At 40.8% G+C, this 21890-nt stretch overlaps 1 protein-coding gene across 1 annotated transcript in view; it reads left to right on the top strand.

The window, feature by feature from the left end:
* KCNJ5 (potassium voltage-gated channel subfamily J member 5) overlaps positions 1-21890 on the top strand; it is a 63463-nt gene that overhangs the window by 24717 nt on the left and 16856 nt on the right. Inside the window, exons 2-3 of the mRNA XM_029574146.1 lie at positions 12083-12183; positions 18724-19667. Of these exons, the coding sequence (XP_029430006.1) occupies positions 18731-19667 (937 nt within the window). The 5' untranslated portion in view covers positions 12083-12183; positions 18724-18730. The remainder of the gene's footprint in view (positions 1-12082; positions 12184-18723; positions 19668-21890) is intronic.

The following is a 21890-nucleotide window of genomic DNA, read 5'->3' as shown; positions in this document are numbered from 1 at the left end:
AAACTGAAAGGTGACGAGGAGCAATGTGTGGAGAGAGATAAAGAAAAGGCATAAATATTAAACAATTGCTTCAGTTCAATGTTCACTAAAGAAGACCCTGGAGAAGGACTGTTGCTAATTGACAAGATCATAGATTGGGATAAAATAGACAAAACTCTGTTTACAGAAATGAATGTATGTGAAGATCTAGCCAAACTGAAAGAGGACAAGGCCATAGGGCCAGAGGAGATATATCCAGGATACTGAGGAAGCTCAGAGATGTGCTGGCGGATGAAGGACCTGTTCAAAAGATCTTTGGAAATGGGAGTGGTGCAGTGGGATTGGAGAAGAGCAGTGGTGGTCCTGCTTCACAAAAGTGGTAGTAGAGAAAAGGCTGGAAACTACAGGTTGCTTAGCCTCACCTTGGTGGTGGGAAAATTAATGGAGACTCTGTTGACGAAAAGGCTAGTGATCTATAATCAAGTAGATTGCTGGAATGGAGGCAGCATGGATTCACCAGGGGAAGCCCTTGTCAAACAAATCTGAATAATATTTTGATTGGGTATCTAGAAAATAAGTTCAAGGAAGATGACTTGATGTAATCTATTTGGATTTCAGCAAAGCTTTTGATAATGGTCCCACATAAAAGGCTTATGAATAAAATAAGAAGCTTAGGAGGGAGCGCCAAGGTGGTGGTGTGGATATTAAACTAGTTGATTGATAGAAGACAGCGTGTAATGGCAAATGGAACCTATGCTGAAGAGAGAACCATGTTAAGTGGAGTGCCACAGGGATCTATTTGGACCAGTTATGTTCAAAATCTTTGCAGAAGGGATAGAAGGTACATTTTTTAAATTTGCGGATGATACTAAGTACTGCAATAGAATGGACACACCTGAAGGAGTAAAGAGAATGAAAAGTGATTTAAGAAAGCTTGAAGAGTGGTTCAAGATTTGGCAGCTGGGATTCAGTGCCTATGCGTGGGCATGTTCAGGTTCATGCATCTGTCATGCGGTAATCCAAAAGAGCTGTATACGAAGTGGGTGAAAGACTGATGTGCAAGACTATTAGTCCAAGAGAAGGATCTTGGGCTAATAGTGTCTGGCAATCTGAAGATGGTGAAGCAATGTGACAAAGTGATAACTAAAGCCAGAAGAATGTTGGGCTGCATATAGAGTGGAATAACCAGTAAGAAAAAGGAAGTGATAATGCCCTTGTACAAGTCCTTGGTGAGGCCCCACTTTGAGTACTATGTCAGTTCTGGACCCTGTATTTCAAAGAGAATAGAGACATGACAGAGTTGGTCTAGAGAAAAGCAACCAAAATGATGTGGAGGTCTGGAAGACATATGAGGAGAGGCTAAAGGAAGAGAGGAGGTGCAAGGGGAGATATAATACAGACCATCAGATACCTGAAAGGTTTTAATGATGCACAAACTTTGAACCTTTTCCATTGGAAAGGAATCAGTAGAACTAGGTCGGGGGGAATCACTCAGAACCAATGTCAGGAAATATTTCTTCATGGAGACGGTGGTGGATGCTTGGAATGCCCTTCCTGAGAAGGTGGTGAATATAAAAACAATCAAAGAATTCAAAGGGGCAAGGGATAATCACTGTGGATCCCTAAAGGCTGGAGGATGGGAATGAAGAAAAGCATGTATGGGGCTGACTTGCTGGTGTGGCAGTTACAACTCTTAACAGAAGGTTATGGGGATTAAACTACCCTTAACGAATAAATCTTACTGCTTTTAATGCAATTGCAACATTGCTCTCCACTTCGACGGAAGTGGGGAAAAGGGGAATTTGATTTAGACATCAACCCACGAGGGCCCTGACCTTTGCAGTCTGGTGTACTGATACGCAGACAAAAAGGAAAAGCACAGGATTGCTTCTTCAGCCAACTTCATTAGCAAATCATGTCAAGCAGCACTATCTGAATTTTCAAGAAGACACATCACCCAGTAAAAATGTTGCTAGCAGTAATTTTTTTTATAGGTTCTCATAAGGCTTGGGGGATAAGTGCACGGAGTGGCACTTAAGAGAAACATGGGGGTAACCTGCATGGAGCAACAGTTGCTACCCTTAACAGTAACATGGGGTAACATGCACGGAGTGGCAGTTACTACTCTTAACAGAAACCTGGGGATAACCTGGAGAAAGCAGCAGTGACTACCATAAGAATCTTGCTGAGCAGACTGGATGGACCATTCTGTCCTTTTCTGTTGTCATTACTATGTTACTGTAAACTGTGTGATGGGAACACTAAATATTAAACAAAAATGAAAAGGTATACAAAACAAAAACTTAATAAATAAATAAAACAATGGCTTAGCGAGCATTTGCATGCAAGGACAGAAAATTGTTTTGAGTTATTAAAACCACAGCAGAATGTGAAGAACCGTATAAGGATTTGTGAAACTAAGACCCAGGGCATCTAAATGGCAGATGCAATTTAATAAGGAAAATAAATAAATAATGTAGACAAGTGCAAAGTAATGCACACAGGGAAAAATAATTTCAACTACAGGTACATGATGCTGGGTTCCATGTCTAATCCCTGTGATGGTTGAACCAAGATAACAGTTCCTGAGGCCACATCTCAAATGTCTACTAAAAGGTGGAACATTATTATTACGCCATAAAATATATTTTCCAGGGTTCCTGCATGGAGGGAACTTTGTACTGCTTAGAATAAGTCCCAATTTTTTGTATTATATTCAGCACTGATAAACTCAGCATTGATAATCATTAAAATCACAATTCAATGAAGTCACAAGGGAAATTGTTTGGTGGTTTCCAACATTTCTATTTATTGATAAGATGCAATTGATGAAATAAAGTCTTCACAGCTCTTTTAAGATATTACAAGTATTTTTAGTAAGTTTGTGACTTCTTGTAGTCTTTCATAATTTAGATGTTAAAACCAATTCATTCAGTTATTTAAGTTAGTGACTTCTCATATTCTCTCTCATGTTCAAAATGTTAAAGTAATTTAATTTACTTTTTGAATTTATATCTTCCCTCCCTTTGAATATAGGGCAAGTTAATGGCTTCCATCCCCTGTGTATATTACACAGTCATTTTTTCCTACCTCCTTCTTGTAGTTTTCTTCTTTAAACTCCTTGTCCTCACTGCACCCGAAAGGCACATATCCTCCTCCTTTCTCCTTAGTTTAATATCATGAAGATACCTGTAGCTCCTCTTCTCCTTATCTTTTGTAGATTGTTATGGGCTCAGTTGGGGTTCACTCTAACTCCTTTCTCCCATCTCTGTTTCCTTAGGATGGCTGAAAATCATCCTCCCCTTGGATCTTGGATGATCTCAGGTCCATCTTGCGAGGCGTGAACTTTTCCAGTTGCTAGTAGAGCAAAAATTAGATTAGCTTAACTGAGTCCCAAAGTACTGGGAACGCCAAAAATAATAATTTAATTAAATAAGGTGGATTGGGAGGGTGGAAAGAAACTCCCATCCAGATAATATGCTCTATGGAGACAGAAGTTAATCAACAAAAAAATGAGAGAACAGCACAGGACATGCTACCTCTGCAAAAACAAAAGGGGAATCCACAAGGTAAAGTGGTGCCTTGGCTCTTAGAGGGACATACCATTCACCAGCTTCCACCTGGGGGAGCTGTAAACCCACACCAATTGGTATATTATTCTATCTAACTCAAGTGGGGGGCTAACAGAATTCCTACATGTTAGAAGTCACTACCCAAGAATAGGACCTTGGACTCCTTAAATCTCCTTCAGTCAGGATGGCTCTCACAAATGCGGGCTACACCTCCTGTATCCAGGGACTCACAACTTCACCAGGAGCCAGGCATTTCTTCTTCTGCTATGCTTCTAATAGTCTCTCTGGTTTTCAGCTTCTTTCTGCACAGTATACTCACAGCAATCATTGAACTCAGTCTGACCACTCTTTGTCTCTACTGAACATCTTCTTCTAGAGCATTATCACAATATAACTTGGGGCCATACTATTAAAAGTTTAAATAGGGGTTTACAGTTCTCTCAGTCATACTATGTAGCCCAGTAGATACAAGAAGCCACATGTCTTTGCTGTCATTGGGAAGAGGCAAAGAAAGGTTTCTTGGACTAGGATTAGTCTATGGGGTTGAACTTGGAGTTCATGGTATGGGGCTCCTATACTTAGTAATTTTGTATAGAAAACAAGATTTGTGCACGAATCATATTTTCAAATGCATAAAATAGAGTTTGTGTGCAGAACATGATTTCGGATGAACAAGCCTAAGTATTTTAAGGACCTGTTAGGCCATGGTATGGAAAGTTTTGTCCATTCTATTTTAAATGACTTCCCAAATCCGCTGCCTCTGATTTGCCCAGATTTAGTTTAAAGCTAGAAAATAGACCAAAAGAGGTAGAAATATCCAGTACCTCTGGGAGGGATTCTAAAGGATTAGTGAGGGACAGTAATATGTCATCTGCAGACAAAGATGTTTTGACTGTTTCAATAGCCAACTTAATGCCTTGAAATATTTCTGAATTGCTCAGCTTTAATTAAAGTAAACAAAAGGGGAGAAAGGACAGACCCAGGCCTGGTACCGATGAAGATGCCTTTGATACGATGCCATTAATGAGAACACAGGCCTTAAAATCTGAATATCTTACATAGGTATTTTCCATTTTAAACCAAAAAACATTATGACAAGGGAGGCCTTACAACATAAGGAGGCCCAAGTGAAAAAGATTTGCTGAGGTATTTCCTCTTACACTCTTTCTTAAATGAACAAATTATAAATGCATTGCCATTATAAATGTGTCATTTCTTAGGAACCAGAATAAATCTGCTCCTTGACATCATGTATAGTCATTTCATTCAAGGTTCAGAGAAAGGTAAAAAATGCAGGGCACCCATGTCCCACCACCCCCTAGTTGGAAGAGCTGCATTCAGAGTAGTGAGAGAACTGCAGTGAACTCTGAGAAGGTATCACCTCGCAAACAGTGAGTGCAGTGTTTGAGTGTAGTGTGACAGGCTTTCAGATTTCAGGACTGCCGGTCAACACAAAGAAGCTGATCCACTCCTGGTTTTATTCTAAAGGCATGAATGGAGATCTCATTCTGTTTCTCCTAAGAAAAGCATGAGGTAAAACCAGGGCTTGATCAGACTCTCTCAGGGTTGATCTGGATAAGCTGGCAACCTATCTTAAGCTTCATGTTATACCTGTGGTCATTATATTCTTAGCGTCTAGATGTACCTTCCTCTCATTCCTCACACCACACCCACCTATTCCCATACCCTGCATCTTCCTGCCTAGTCACATCTGAGAGATAAAATTATCCCCTGTCCCCCAACGCATTTCTGAGATTAGGAGACTGGATATTTTTTATATAGTGCTATTGAAGTGCTTGCATCTTGCTTTCCCTACAAAATGCTTGCATTTTTAGTAGGTCCTCTTAAATCAATGCAATGATGGCTTGGTTGAATGCATCGTATTTTTTCTAAGTATGTCAAATGACAAAAAAAAATGTAGTGGCAACCCGCACAGTGTGTTGACTTAATCCACATTTATTTTTAATGTGAATAGAAACAAGGGGAGCAGCTGCCGCTATCAGCTATAAAATCAGATTTGTATGTCTCTTGTTTTCAGTAGATTTGCTTACTCACTCCCCGCCCCCCTCCACATACTTTTAAGTGGTAGCATCAGCTGAAATTTTGTACAAAAATATTATATTTCCCCCAAACCACAGACCTTCTTCATGAAGGATTTTCAAAGTAATGCGCTGTCATAGCTGCAGTGGGTTTCATTATCTGATGGGTAGGGGATAGCTTGGAAAGGAGAGGACAGGAATGTTGTTTTCCCTGTTGCAGCTAGGAAAGCTGAAACATGACAAGGCAGAGGCTTGCTTAAGAGAGCGGGGGGCCTGGTAGCAAAAGCCTTGGACCTGGGCCATGAGTGCAAGGCTCATCTTTTTCACCAGCTCTCTATGTGACATTGGTCAAGTCATTTATCTCTCTCTATGCCTCAGGGACTCATTTGAAAAATAGACTTTTCACATAGTCTGGTATTCCTGGTTTACAAATTCAATTATGTATCTTGTTCTAAGGGTCATATAGTAGGCAGTGGGAAGCAGGGATTAGAAGTAGTATGTTCCAGCAATTCTTTGGATTCAGAGCTACCTGCCTCTAGGAATGTTCATTTGTTTAAAACAAATGGAATATACAAAACAAAGGACCCCATTCATTTCATTCAAGGAGCCAAAAAAAAAAAAAAATAATGGGGTTCTTCACAAGAGTGAACCATATTCTATTCCTTTCATTCATTTAGCCCTCATAGACTTTAATGACTTAAATGACTTATTAAAGTCTATGGAGCCAAAGGATTCTAAGGGAAATCATGTGGAAGTCTCCATAGTAACCAGCCTTTGTCTGTGACTTATGTGTGACCTCACAGGCTTGTCAATATATATCAGCAAGGAGACGAGAATGCCAACGTATCATAGTGAAGCATTTTTCTAATTTAGCCTATCGCTGCTCTGTGTATCCAGTGATGCTGATATTGGGTTCTGAACATTTGCGAAGAGAAGACTAAGGACTGTACATTTCTTTTTTAATTTTGTCTGGGAAGGGCAGGCTTTGGTGGAGCTCTCACAGAGTGTTCAATTGTGCTTTGGTTTTTGTTAAAACGTGATGTGCCCGCACGAACACCGGTATATTAAAAGCTGTTAAATAAATAAATAAATAAATAAATAAATAAACAGTTAAAAACCTTTGGGCTGCTGTCCCTTTGCACTGGTCTTGGTCCACTGAGAAAGGAAGGCTGCTAGGGTGGGAAAGTTTGGGGACCAGTTGCAGGGGACCAGCTGTGCCACAGTGCCCATTACAGAGTTTTTTCTCTGTCTGAGTCTGCAGAGTGTAGCAAGAAAGCAGACAGGTGGCCACTTTGTGGATCCTATGGCTCTGAGTAGTGCACAGAGCAGAGCAGTTTCAACTGTGCTGTGTGTGCACTAGTGAAGAGGATGATACTGCATTGTCTCTGTGTGTATAGTTCACATTTACACACAGAGTGATATACTAAGACTATACTCAGTTGGATCCATTAAAAGTAAGAAAGATTTAAAAAGCCCTATCAACAAAATCCCCAGTAGGCTCTGCAGTGACAAATTAGATCACATCCTGCCAGAGAAAGTCAGAAGCCGAGGGAGGAATGTAGGTAACAAAGGAGGCCCTAAAACAGGGAGTCCCCAGCTAGAATAAAAGGGATTTTTTTTCAAATTAAAATGGCAGAGTCAGGCAGCTCCAGCCAGAAGAAATTGAAATTTGGAGAGGATATGCTCTCATCACCACCACCTGTTTCTCTTCCTGTTTTGGAGGGGAAGGACAGGGCAGACAGTAGCAGTAGCAGGGCAATGGAGGTAGAAGTGCAAGTCCTAAAACTACCAGCAGCGCAATCTTCTTTAGCTGGTGCTGAAGAGGCAGCAGAAACAGTACTGGCAACAACTTCATCAGAATCAGAAGCAGAATCTCCTTTTAAAGGATTCCCTGAAGAAAAAATTGGAGAGCTATTAGATGAAGCTAGTTTTGGAGGATTAATTACCAGCATCTTAGCTACCACTACAGTGATGGAGAAGAGAGAGTAAACTGGTGATGGTGATTAGAGAGAGTAGGCGACAGTGAAGTGAGAGCGCATGAGTGATGTTGCTGCAACTGTTTCTCAGGGTCCACCTGCCTCCACCTCTACTCCAGTGCCATCATCCATCCCTAAGGATGTAGACAAGGGATCATGAAAGAAATATGTGATCTGGAGGCACTTCCAATTCAGAGAGGACCCGAGTTTGGCTTGGTGTAATTATTGTGCCAAGGATATCAGCAAGCAAGACACCTAACAAATGCTGGGATATTGGCATCACCTGCAGAAGCCTCCACTGAGAAAACTGACCGGCCTAGGCGCTGACATCACACTGTGGCATAGGCCATGGCCCCTGCTTTGGGCCTCAGCCTATGCCCTAGGTGAGGCCCCGGCTTCAGGCCTAAGCCCAATGCATTCATATAAAATGAATGCAATGAATAAGATTTGTTTCATTCAAGGTGGCCCTCAATTTGTTTATGGTCTCCCTGAATGAAATGAATTACCCTTATTCATTACGTTTTGCACATTCATTTTAAATGAATGCACATCCCTAGTGGATGGTAGTATACCCCTATCGCCATACACTTCCCCAACACGCATGGGATTTCTACCCATAAAGACTCTACTGTGCATTTAGTTTTCTTCAAGAACTTTATCCTTTGGACTCTATGCAATTCCGAACATAAAGTGCCACCCTTCCACCAAGCTGACCCACACTATCACTGTAATATAATTTGTACCCTGGTATAGCACTGTCCCATTGGTTATTGTCCTTCCACCAAGTCTCTGAGATGCCAATTACTTCTGCCTCTTCATTCAGTTCTAAACACTAACTTTCCCGTATTACTTCTTATTCAAGCAGCTAATAGACTGAGCCATGCCACTATAAATTAACAAAAAATATATTTCAGCTCAAGATCATTAAATGCGTACCTAAGAGTGGAAAAATAGCCAAATATTTTTATCTCTTGTTTATAATATACACTCAGCATCACAACAGAACAAGTACTTAGCCTAACTGAATCAAACACTCATGGTCCCTAATGGGTTTACTATGTTAACTCCACTTTACAACAGTAGAAGTGTTTAAATATGCTTACACAGCTTTAATCAGCCTACTCTGCCTACAATTCATGTAAAAGCTCTAACTATTAGCTGCAAAGCTTTTGTAGAGGTTATTTGTTCATCGATCACCTTTAGATTTGTTGGTACCTGTTTTTGACCTTTGGAACTGATCTCCATGATATGCAGCGACATAAAAAAAACATAGAACATTAGTCCAGAACATGGGCTTGTGGCAAAACGAGTCTGAGAAACAGCTGTGTCTAGTATATTGTATAATTTAGCACGTTTAGGCTGTGAAGTATTTGTGTATATTTAAAAAAAAAAAACAAACAACAAGAGTCATTGGGACATGTAGCGATATTGGGCCGGATTTTCAAAAGGTTACGCGCGTAAATCCTCTGTGTTGGAGGATCGCGTGCCAGTAGACTGCCGGCAGGCGCAAAAGGTAAGTCAAAGTCGGGGGGGGGGGGCGTTAGAGTAGGGCTGGGGGGGAAAAGTTAGGTGAAGTGGTGGGAAGGTCAGGTTAGGGCGAACGGGGGAAGGCAGCATGGCTTGGCGCGCGCAAGGTGTACAATTGTGCACCCCCTTGTGTGCGCCGACCCCTGATTTTATAACATGCGTGCGCCTGCGCAGACATGTTATAAAATTGGGCATACATGTGCGTGTGCACATGCACGCCATGCGCGCTCCTTTTAAAATCTACCCCATTGTTTTTAGGATGCTATGTGTGTGTTAGTGGGTGTTGTATGAAGAGTTTCATATAAAACACTAACAGGCCGATTCTGTAAAGTGTAAAGTGCGCTCGGCCGTGTGTTTTTGAGGGGCGTCTGTTACCCTTATACTGTAAAGGGTTTAGCACCTTGAAAACGTGCGGCCAAACCACCTGAAAACTAATAACGTTCATCACATGCATGTTGATGAGGCTATTAGCTAGTCACCCGGCATTCTGTAAGTAAAATGTGTGGCCAATCCGCAGCCCGAAAAAGTGTACAGAAAAGCAGAAAATACTGCTTTTCTGTACATCCTCCAACTTAATATCCTAGCGATATTAAATCGGAAAAACTGAAAATGTTACAAAAAAAAAAAATGTGCCAGCCAGCCAGTCCAGTTAGGAGTACAGACACTCAATTTTACTGGTGTCCATTTTCCTAACCAATCACTGTCAGTGGGTTCGGAAAACCAAAGTTGGTAAAATTGAGCATTGATTTCCTGAACCCGCTGACAGAACCACCTCTCCCGGGCCAAGGAGGTTCTAGGGGCACGTAATCGTCCTTAGCGCCTCCTTTTAGCTCAACCCTTCATTTAAATATAGGATCGCCCGCCCAGGAGAGGTGGCTGAGCATGCGTTGGGAGAGCAGCCACTCAAAACAGAGCGCCCGTTCTCCCGCGATCCATTCTGAATCGGCCTGTAATAAAATTAGAGTATTTTCCACATAGAAGACAGGCAAATTGTCAAAGGGATGCACACGTAAAAATCAGGACTTACGTGCATGGCCGGGCTCTGCGCATGCTGCGCACATTTTCAAAAGGGCTTGGCCATGCTCATAATGGGTAAAATGAGACCATTTAGACGTGATACGACCTCCATAATTACTCATGCTAAGAGCCATTCTTCAGTGTTTCTCAGCTCATGGAGGCCATGGGAAACAGCTCTAGCCTTGCCAAGAGTTTAATAGGCTTCGTGACACAAGTGCTAGTGAATAGGAATTAAGAGGAAAGTGACAACATTTTACAAATTTTTGTGCATAATTTTGAAAATCAAAAGCACAGAAATGCTTTCCTCATCCAAAATTCACTCCCAGGAATAGCTCCTGCTAGTGAGGGTAATATATGCATTTACTGCCCGATTTTAAAATGTGTCCGCAAAAATCGGGGGTTACTTGCATGGGCGGGCCCTGCGCACTGCTTGCGCATTTTTGGAAGGGCCTGGTCACATGCAAATCCCCCGGTATGTGCCGAAATGCCAGGCCTCTAGAAAGGGGCAGGCCGGGGGTGTGGTCTGGATGGGGAGGGGCAGGCCGGCAAGCAGCCAGCGCGCAGAGATTACGTCTGCTCCAGAGGAGCAGTAAGTAACAAAATAAAAATTTTGGGATAGTTAGGGTAGGTTTAGAGGGCGGAGAGGAGAGGGGAAGAGGGAGGAAAGAGAGAATTAGGGATAGGAAAGTTCCCTCCCTTTCCGCTCCTTAAGTGGAGCAGACTGGGAGGAAACTGAGGGAGGCCCAATGGGGTGCCGTGCATATTTTTCTAAAATTCCCCACCCTCGCGCAGAGCTGGCCACCTGCACGCTCATGCACGTGTGGACATGAAGATCCGGTGCACATATGCATGTATTTTATAACACCGTGTTACGGATTTTTTATATCATTATCAATGGGCTTCATAAATAGGCATAACGCTCATTGCATGCAATGAGGAATGCCGCCAAGCTTATAGCACACTTTCGGCCCCTGGAAGAAGGCTCCCGCCGAAACACGGTCCGTGTCGGGCTCCCAAGATTCTCTGCCTCATGGAAAAAAAAACAGCGTTTCTCCTATGAATTACAAAGAAGCTAAGTAACATTTAATTGGAATATGTTACCATTATAAGCAGCAATTGATGGGTCACTATTGGTGAATTCACAAGTGAAGAAGAAAAAATTATTGTTGGACCTATGATTATAAATTTGGCATTGCATAAATCCTTGCTCACATGCAATGAGCGTTATGCCTATTTATGAGGCCCATTGATAATGATATAAAAAATCCGTAACACAGTCTTTTTCATTGTCACATAGAAGTGGGACGTTTGGCTATCTCTCTGATTATTAACTGGTACACAGCTAAAATCCCTCGATAAATTCCATAGTGAGAGTTTTGTATTTTATAACATGCATGCGCCAACGTGTGCGTGTTATAAAATCGGCACAACCATGTGCGTGCACCAGGAACCATGGGCACATGGACGTGCATGGGGGTCTTAAAACCAATCCCATAATGGGGTTTCACACGGATTGTTAAATGCTTATTCCCATAATATTAATTCTCAAAGCATCACTTATGTGCAAAAAAAACTTGTTTTATGTGCATAAGTCACGTTGAAAATGAAGGCTGAAAAGGTAAAGAGGAAAGGAGGTGAAAGGAGAGAGGACCATATGATTACACACAGGATATGGTAAATTACAGGCTGCATTATTCTTGGAAGCTGGTTTTATATGATAGTCCTATTCATTTTATTAAGATTTATAAAGTTTGTCACATCATTTATGGTTGAAGTCTACATTATTAATGTGTAGGCTAGATATGTTTAAATATTGACAAATTTGTACAGTATATTGAACACCAGACCATCTGTTTGTTGTTTTGTTTTTTTTTTGGGGGGGGGGGTTGTGCCTTAAATTACTTCAGTAACTCATCCCCTATCCTTAATGCATTCTCAGCTGTTAATTAATCCTATTTATTCTGTTGAACAGGTGACTATGCTATTCTGGCCTTGGGACTGGTTATACCATCTTTCTGAGTTGATTTTGGCAGAATGTGGGAAGATTACCTGGCATCCTTTCTAAGCATAAAAGTGAGTAGTGAACTTTTCTCCAATGCAAACTGCTGATAGAAAGGGGCAAGAAAGAAAAAAAGCCAGAAGATGCCTATCTTTTAGTCCCCAAAACACAATTTATCTTGCAAATCTTAATCCTTTAATTCAGGTGCCCAATCTCAGCTGGAAAGGTCTGCCTGCAGAGCACGTTCTTTCTGTCTTGTATACAGCTTTCCTGAATAATCTCTGTGCAATTCATTAACAAGAATCTTAAAGAATTTTTTCCCTAAAACGATCACTAAGAAACCAACCCACCAGAATGTTGCCAGTCTGGATCTATCAGTCAGAAAGCTGCTTTGTGCACAGTGCTTACTAATTGGTCACTTGTATTATTATGCACTGTAGCATGCAGAGCAAGGAAAAGGATTAAATATAGACCCAGAGAATTTCCTTACTACAACTACTACTAAACATTTCTATAGTGCTACATGATATACCCAGCACTGTACAAACATACCAAAAAGACAGTACCTGCTCAAAAGAACTTACAATCTAATAAGACATACATACAGGACAAGAGACTTGGATGAAAGAAAATAAAGTTAGTCAAGACTAAAAGCAAACAATGAGGCATAATATTTAAAAGCAATTTCAAAAAGGTGGATTTTTAGATGAGATTTAAACACGGCAAGAGAGGGAGCATAATGCACCAGTTCAGGAAGACTTCCAAGCACACGGCACAGCCAGGTGGAAGGCATGGAGTCTGGAATTGGCAGTAGAGGAGAAGGGCATAGATAGGAGTGACCTATCAGATAAGCGGATATCTTTCTCATTGGGTATTTCAGTAGACTAATATTGTTTTCTTTGAAGTAGCCCAAGGGATAGAAGTCCTGCCTCAATTTCTACACTGAGGCTTGAGAGTTTACTGCTTGCCTGCTGTTCCATCTATCTGCATGGCTTCCTCCTGCTAACAGCCTGACTCTCCCCAGAGACTGAGTGCCCCCCCCCCCCCCCCCCCGATCCGTCGACCCTCCCCGGCTGACGTCATCATCGGGCGCGGGGGCACCTTAAATTGAGACGCTCACTCAGTTGGCGCCGCGCACCGGTGGCGTGCAACGAAGGGGCGCGCTAAAGGGGGTCTCCCCTTAGTGCTTCCCCTTTGTGCCTTCCCTGAGGGCCTTTTCTGTTTAATTTCATCGATATCAGTTTCATCTCAGTGACTCTTCATCTTAAACTGTAAGTTCTTTAATTTTTATGATGGAGGAATTCCCGATCCCAAGAAGAATTTCCACTCTTCGGAAGAAGCTATTTAAAAAAAGGAAACCTATATTGACGCACGAGCATACTCTTATTCCTATACGTGCTACCTCTAAGGCTAGTTTAATGGCATTAACTGTACTGTCTCTTTCTTTATTTAATGTTCGGTCAATCACAAAAAAAATCGCTGTATTAGTAGATCACTTAAAGGATTTTAAACTCGACATCTGTGGTATCACGGAGACTTGGCTTAGATCTTCTGACACTGTGCTTATTAATCAGTTACCTAGCTCTCTATATGATGATTTTTCTATTCCTAGAACTACAAATAAAAAAGGTGGGGGAATAATGTTACTAGCTCGGAAAAATTTGCACTTAATGCAGCAAAATATTAGCATATCGCTTCAAAATGAGATAGCTGTTTTTAAATCTAAATCACTTCAGATTTATTTAGTTTATACTCCACCAGGTCTTTTAGAACTAAATTGTTCCCCGCTTATTGAATTGATTTCTACTATTTTAGATTCAAATATTCCTGTATTAATTTTGGATGATTTTAATTTGCATATGGATTTTTTTCCCTTTATCAGACACATGTGAACAATTATTATCTAGCTTAGAATCTCTAGGCTTTACTCAGATTGTTAATACAACTACCCATCAAGCTGGCCATTCCTTGGATTTGATATTTATAAATGAGTCTTTCAGTATAAGATCTTCCCCTAATAGTCAGCTCCTTGGTCAGACCATTATCTCATTACTTCCACTTTGTTATTCAAAACACCAGCAGTAGAATGGACCCCTAGTACATTACAAATTGAATTCAAGAAATCCTGTAAAATAGAAGACCTTACTAATGCTCAACCAGAGGCTCTGGCTTAATTAGACCTCTCTTCTTCAGCAGTGGCTGTAAATTCTTGGGAATCCATCACAGCCGAAATATCTAACAAACTTTGTCCCACTATTAGGAAACAGATAACCCCTCACGAGACCCATAGAGCTCCTTGGTTCACGACCCAATTACGTCGCCTAGAAAGATCGTGACGTAAATCTCGTAACCACGATACTCTAACTCAATATAGATTATCTTTACAGAATTATAGATCCGCTATAAATATAGCTAAATGTGATTTCTACACTGAAAAAATTCACAAATTCCAATTCAATCCTAAAGTTTTATTTTCTTATGATTCTAATCTCATAAAACCAATGAGTGTCTCACTATCATTAGAACATTTACAAGACAAATCTACCAAATTTGCAAATTATTTTGCGGATAAGATTTTCACCATTCTGAATAGGTTAGCTACGAAAACCAAACAGGCTATTTCACTTCTGACATTATCAATGTCTCTTTAGAAGAAGGCTGTTTTCCAGACTCCCTCAAATGTGCAGTGGTGAAGCCCTTAATCAAAAAACCAAATCTAGATCCAGAACATTTAGCTAATTACCATCCCATTCCTACCATACCTTTTCTAGCTAAGCTCCTAGAAAAGGTTGTGAATAAACAATTGATGGAATATGTAGAAAACCATCATCTGTTTTATCCTTCTCAATATGGATTTTGCAAATCACATAGCATGGAAACTTTGCTCACATCCCTCTCAGGCACCATCCTGAGAGGTTTGGATTATGGAAATTCGTACCTTTTCAATTTACTAGGTGTTTCGGCGGCTTTTGACACTATAAATCATGATTCCATGATCTGCAGGCTTCAAGAAATCAGTCTTAAAGACACTACCATTGCTTGGTTTAAATCTTATTTATCCAATAGATCCTTTAGAGTTAAAATAAGTACAGTAGAATCAAAAAAGGTCTTGTTAACAACTGGAGTACCTCAGAGTTCATCCCTTTCCCCTACGTTATTTAACATCTATATAGCCCCATTGTGTAGGTTACTGGCTGGTCTAGGACTAGTTCACTATATATTTGCTGACGATGTTCAGATACTCCTTCCAATTAAAGATTAATTAGATAACACATTGAAACTGTGGAATATTTATTCCAGTTCCATAAAACAACTACTCACACATATGTCACTTTCTCTCAATGACACAAAAACTGAGATTCTCTATATTTGTAATAAGGTGACCAAAAAAATTTCATTAGATATTAGTTCAAATCCATCCTCTTTAAACATCAGACAAGAAGTCAGGAGTCTTGGTGCTATACTAGATAGCAAACTCCACTTAAAGGCTTTTATAAAAACCATAATTAAAGACGGCTTCTATAAATTGCAAGGAAATTAAAACCTTTGTTATATTATAATGATTTTCGAATGGTGCTCCAAGCTCTTTTATTGTCAAAGTTAGATTATTGCAATACCCTCTTTTTGGGCTTACCATTATCATCTATTCGCCCCTTACAACTTTTGCAGAATGCTGCCACACATCTGTTGACCAATTCCAAAAAATTTGATCATATCACCCCAATTTTGATGAGCCTCCACTGGTTACCTATCCATTCTCGAATTCAATACAAATGTTTGATGCTTATTCATAAAACCATCTATGGCAATAACAATGAATGGCTAAATGCATCCCTTCGCATCCATACACCCTCTAAGGTCCTTAAGCAAAGCACTCCTTCCGGTTCCATCTCCCAAATCAGCACACCTAAATGCAGTCAGGGAAAGGGCCCTCTCCTTAGCCGGTCCAAAACTGTGGAACTCTCTTCCACTTAATATACGTTTAAGAGGCTAGTATACAACTTTCTAAGAAACAACTAAAAACATGGTTGTTCACGCAGGCTTTTAATAATACTTTATAGGGATGTGCAGACCAAAAGTTTAAGTTCATAAGTCCATAAGTCGAAAGGGGGGGTCATTTGCGGTCAATATGGACATATGGAGAATTCCATAAGTTGAGTCTATGTCCATATGTAAAAAAATAAAAATTTAAACCCCTCACCCGCCTTAATCCTCCCCCCCCCAAGACTTACCAAAACTCCCTGGTGGTCCAGCGGGGTCAGGATGCCATTTCTGAACTCCTTTGCAAGGAGCACGTGACGTCGGCGCCACGTCGGAGTGACGCGGCGTCACGTGATTCCCCGCGGGTCCACTCCCGGAACCCTCGTTGGGCCCAAAAGGCACTTTTGGCCAGCTTGGGGGGGTCAGGAGGCCCCCCCAAGCTGGCCAAAAGTGCCTTTTGGGCCCAATGAGGGGTCCGGGAGCGGAACCGCGATGGACCACGTGACGTCCGCGTCACATCGGAGTGACGCGGATGTCACGTGATTCCCCACGCGTCCGCTCCTGGACCCTCACGGAACTTTTGGCCAGCTTGGGGAGTTTTGGTAAGTCTTGGGGGGGGGGGATTAAGGAGGGTGAGGGGTTTAAATTTTTATTTAGATCAACAATCGCGATTTCCAACGTATTCAACATAGCTATATTGAATAAGTTGGAAATCCGATCGTTTACGCCTCATCACTTTTTTAAGTTAAAAAAAAATAATAAGTTGCGTTTTCCATTTAAGTTCAAAACGAATGCACACCCCTAATACTTTATGACTTCTTCCAGCGACTCTCCCTGGGAACCTAGATTATGATAAAGAATGTTTATTAGTATTATAAACCCTATTTTATCGGTAGCATGATACTTAACGAATTTTATTATTTATTTATTTATTTCACATTTTTCTATACCGAGCTTCATGGTTGAATACCATATCAGATCGGTATTTTATGTATTTATGTATTTTATTATTTTGTAAAATTTAAGTATTGACTATTTTATGAGTTTTTAGTATTTATAGGGTTATTTATTTGTTTTAACGTTCTTCTTTTGGGACAAGTCATTAAAGACTGTCCCCACATATAATGTAAACCGACGTGAAGTGTATACAATATGTTCGGTATATAAAAATGCCCAAATAAACAAATAAATAAGGGGTAATTGTCAAAGCCATTTATGCACATAAAACCCATTGTTATGTACATAAATGCCTGTTCTAAAACTGGCCCAGACGTATATGGTAATTTGCAAAGGAAAAGGTTAATTTGACATACTATTGTAGCAATTTTCAAAAGCCATTCACCTGCATTAAGTGCAAATATGGGTAAAACCTTTTGACAATTCACTGGCATATATTGTAGCAATTTTCAAAAGCCCACTTACATGGATAAAATTCATTTATACGTGTAAAAGCCAGTTTTGCACGTGTAAATGCTTTTGAAAAGCAGGTTCTTAAGTGCGCAAAATACACACTTAACCCAGTTTTGCGCATACTCTTCCATGTATTGGGAAGAAGTGTTCTGGAGGGAGGGTAGAGTTTTTATTTGAAAAAGTATGCATATAAGTTAATATACACATGTTGTATTCTGTGAAAAACTGATATAACTTTGTGCAAAGTCATTTGTGCTCACACTGGGTCAATTAACTGAGTATTTTCAAAGTGAAGGTACATGCATGAGTTTGCTTTGAAAATGTTGGCTAATGAATATACAAGTTACAAGCAAAGCCTACATGCAGAGTTATAAAATTACCCTCTCTAACACAAAAAAAATCTAAAAAAAAAAATAATTATGATCTGTTACTTGAACTGTTTTGTTGTTTCATCTATCAATTGTCTTTGTGTTGTCATGTATGTTCTATGTATGATATGTCAATGTTTTTATTTGAACATTGCCTTCTTGTAATATGGTTAGGAAAGGTGATGTATAAATAATTAAATTATTAGTAGTATTATGTTTATTATATGGAATTTCAATTTAACTGGAGCTCCTTTATTATAAGAGAAGGTTTGGACATTTAGTGCATAAAATATAATTTTTTTCTAAGGATAAAGAGCTGAGGGTGGTAGATGCTCTAGTACTTGCAGTAAGAAGTAAAGCCCTTCATCTGTTTATTACTAGCTCATGTCTGGTTCAGATTTGAAGTGGCCAAAGAACATTGCTGCTTGTTGACAGTTCAGTGACCTTTGCCTGTGAGTATGACCCACCTCAGTACATTCCCTTTTAGACAGAAGAAAGACAGAAAAAGAGTGTTAAATATATGGTTTTATCTCCCTGGGAGCCTCACAGCCGTAGTGTAATATTGTGTGCTTTATTGCTTCTGTCTATCCTGTACATGTTCTGTAGTGGAGTGTTATGTGCATGTGTGTTTATGTGTGGGAAGATTGTGTTGCTGCTGCTGCCTATGCCGCACCTGTTGAGTTGAAAAGGCAGTGTGTGTGAGGGAAGGTTGCACTGCTATTGCCCATTCTCTGCCTGTTCTATAGTGAAATCTAGAACAAACCTCTTAAAAAGTATTCGTTATTTTCTTTTTTTCTTTTTTTGCCTCAGGAATTTTAATTGATTATTTCTTTTCTTCTGTTCCTCATCATCTAGCCCCATCATGGCTAGAGATTCAAGGGTATTTATGAACCAGGACATGGAAATTGGAGTTAATCCAAGGGAAGCAAAGAAGATACCCAAACAAGCCCGGGATGATCCCCCTATCGCCACTGACCGGACTCGTCTTCTGGCAGAAACCAAGAAACCTCGCCAACGTTATATGGAAAAAGATGGCAAGTGCAATGTACACCATGGAAATGTCCAAGAAACCTATCGTTATTTCAGTGATCTCTTCACTACTCTGGTAGACCTTGAATGGCGCTTTAGCCTTTTCATCTTTACCATGGTCTATACTGTCACCTGGTTGTTCTTTGGGTTCATTTGGTGGCTAATAGCTTATATCCGGGGAGATTTAGACCACATTGGTGATGTAGACTGGATACCTTGTGTTGATAATCTCAATGGATTTGTCTCTGCATTTCTCTTTTCCATTGAAACAGAGACCACTATTGGGTATGGCTACAGAGTCATTACAGAAAAATGTCCTGAAGGTATCATCTTGCTTTTGGTTCAAGCCATTCTAGGTTCTATTGTCAATGCCCTAATGGTGGGATGCATGTTTGTCAAAATCAGCCAACCAAAGAAGAGGGCAGAGACTCTCATGTTCTCCAACAAAGCAGTCATTTCCATGAGGGATGAGAAGCTTTGTCTGATGTTTCGTGTTGGGGACCTGCGCAATTCTCATATTGTTGAAGCTTCTATTAGGGCCAAACTTATCAAGTCCAAACAGACCAAAGAAGGGGAGTTTATACCCTTGAACCAGACAGACATCAATGTGGGCTTTGATACAGGAGATGACCGGCTTTTCTTGGTGTCTCCACTCATTATCTCGCATGAAATCAATGAGAAGAGCCCTTTCTGGGAGATGTCCCGATCTCAGATGGAGCAGGAGGAGTTTGAAATTGTCGTCATCTTGGAAGGAATGGTTGAGGCAACAGGTAAGATCTAAAACCAACTGTATTAGAACAGACATCAACTTTATTCCAGACTTGCCCCTATGATCCAGTGACGGTGCTGGAAACACATAGAAGTAGAATTTAAGACCCGGGCGCAGGTGTACGTGTGCACGTTTGCAGGTGTGCACACATAGATGTGGCAATTTTATAACATGCGCACATATATGCACGCATCTGTACACATATAAAATTGGCTATACACACGTACAAGTGCACATGATTTTATATTGAGACGCACATCTACATGCAAATGGCGACTTGAGCGCATTAAGTGGGGGGAATTTTAGTAGGCTTGCTGACACAATTACCTATTTCCCCAGTTTGTTCCCAGTTTGCCCCAGGACTTTCTAAACCCCCTAGCTAACTTGCCTTCCTTCACCCTATTAACTTTGAGCCTTAAAACTCCACTGACTATCCTAGTTTTTTTGTTATAAGACTTACACATTATGGGGCAGATTTTCAAAGGGTTGTGCACGTAAGATACGCGCATAACCCCCGAAAAGCTGCCCCTTCCACCCCCTGCGCGCGCCCCTGGACCGGAACATGGCGCGCCGGCAGCCGGCCTACATGCGCACAAGTTACGCCTGCCTTGGGCAGGCGTAACTTGTAAAATAAAGGTGGAGGGGAATTAGTTAGGACTGGGGGGGTGGCCACCCCCCCAGTCCTAACTAATTCCCCCCCAGTCCTAACTAATTCCCCCCCACCTTTATTTTACAAGTTACGCCTGCCCGAGGCAGGCATAACTTGCACGTGTGTAGGCCGGCTGCCGGCGTGCCATGTTCCGGTCCAGGGGCGCGCGCAGGGGGTGGAAGGGGCAGCTTTTCGGGGGTTATGCGGGTATCTTACATGCATAACCCTTTGAAAATCTGCCCCATAATGTGTAAGTCCTATAACAAAAAAAACTTGGATAGTCAGTGGAGTTTGGGAGCAGCCTTGGAGGGAGCGGCCTCGGAGGGAACGAAGGATGGCTGTGCGGCTCGGCGCACGCAGGCTGCCGATTTTGCGCCCTAACCCTGTAGAACAAATCTACTACTGCGCGCACCTTTTAAAATCTACCCCTATACATTGTAGTAGTAAAGTAATGTGGTAGGGGACCCTGACGCATGCTTGTGCGCGTAAATACATACACGCAGACTTCATGGTGCAGCTCCGGCTTGCCCATGTCCTACCCAGACCACATCCTCTCCCCGCCTCTTTTGGTGAAAAAAATTTTATGCACGTACAGGGAGATGCATGCGTACCCACGCGGGTTTTAAAATACGCGCGGTACGCACCATGCTGAGTCACACGCACATCTCCCAGCTTCGGTGTGCAAAGGGGTTTTAAAATCTACCAGATAGACACTACATACTACCACACATCACCACAGTTCACTAGGCCTTCAAAACTGTTTTCAGAAAACTTTGTGGACCACATGATTAAAACCTCTGCATTGGAAATAATGAGGAGTAAAACACAAGAATGAAACTGCCTTTTGCTGATGTTTTCTAAACCAAGAACAAATTGTCATTTTCTGGTTGAATTTTATATATAGATTTGACTTAACTTGATCTAATATTAAAGCTGGGAGGGGTAGGGGAAAGTTTACAAATTGTGATTGAAAGGGTTTTGATGTTATCACAAGTACTGTGATTTTGCCTTATCTCTTAAAGCAGAATTTCTATCTAAACTGCTCAGAAGATCAACTAATCTGTACCTTAGCTCTTATGTTTCCTTTGCGAGTCATTGTTAGATCTCATTTCTTTTTTTGTCATCTTAATTTGTTTCTTACATTTTTTTCTCACTTGTTAAAGATGTGAAAAAATTTTTTAAGGGACATGCGTTTGAAAGTCTTTTTCCCTAATTGTATGCTTTATATGTCTGTGCTGTAGTCACACTTACAAGGGTAATTTTCAACAGTGTGCTTATCTCTGCCCTGAAAGTATGCACATATGTTTCAGTACATAAACATTTTTTTAATGCAGGGATCCGCATATTTTCTATATCTATTTTATAAAAGTGCACACATATTTTATGTGCAAACTAACTGTAATATGCGCATACTTACTACAGTTTATGCATGGAGGCAGATGTTTAATAAAATTGCCTGTATTCTGCTTGTGAAAATGCTTGTGTATATACTTTTAATCACCAATTCACTGACACTTCCACCAGTTCCCCCACATTTCCAGCAGCTTCCCTAGATCCCCTACCACTTAACTCAGA

Source organism: Rhinatrema bivittatum, chromosome 12, assembly GCF_901001135.1.
Source record: "Rhinatrema bivittatum chromosome 12, aRhiBiv1.1, whole genome shotgun sequence".
Lineage (NCBI taxonomy): Eukaryota > Metazoa > Chordata > Amphibia > Gymnophiona > Rhinatrematidae > Rhinatrema > Rhinatrema bivittatum.
The sequence above is the reverse complement of the archived record's forward strand: the minus strand, read 5'-3'. Positions and strand labels throughout refer to the sequence as shown.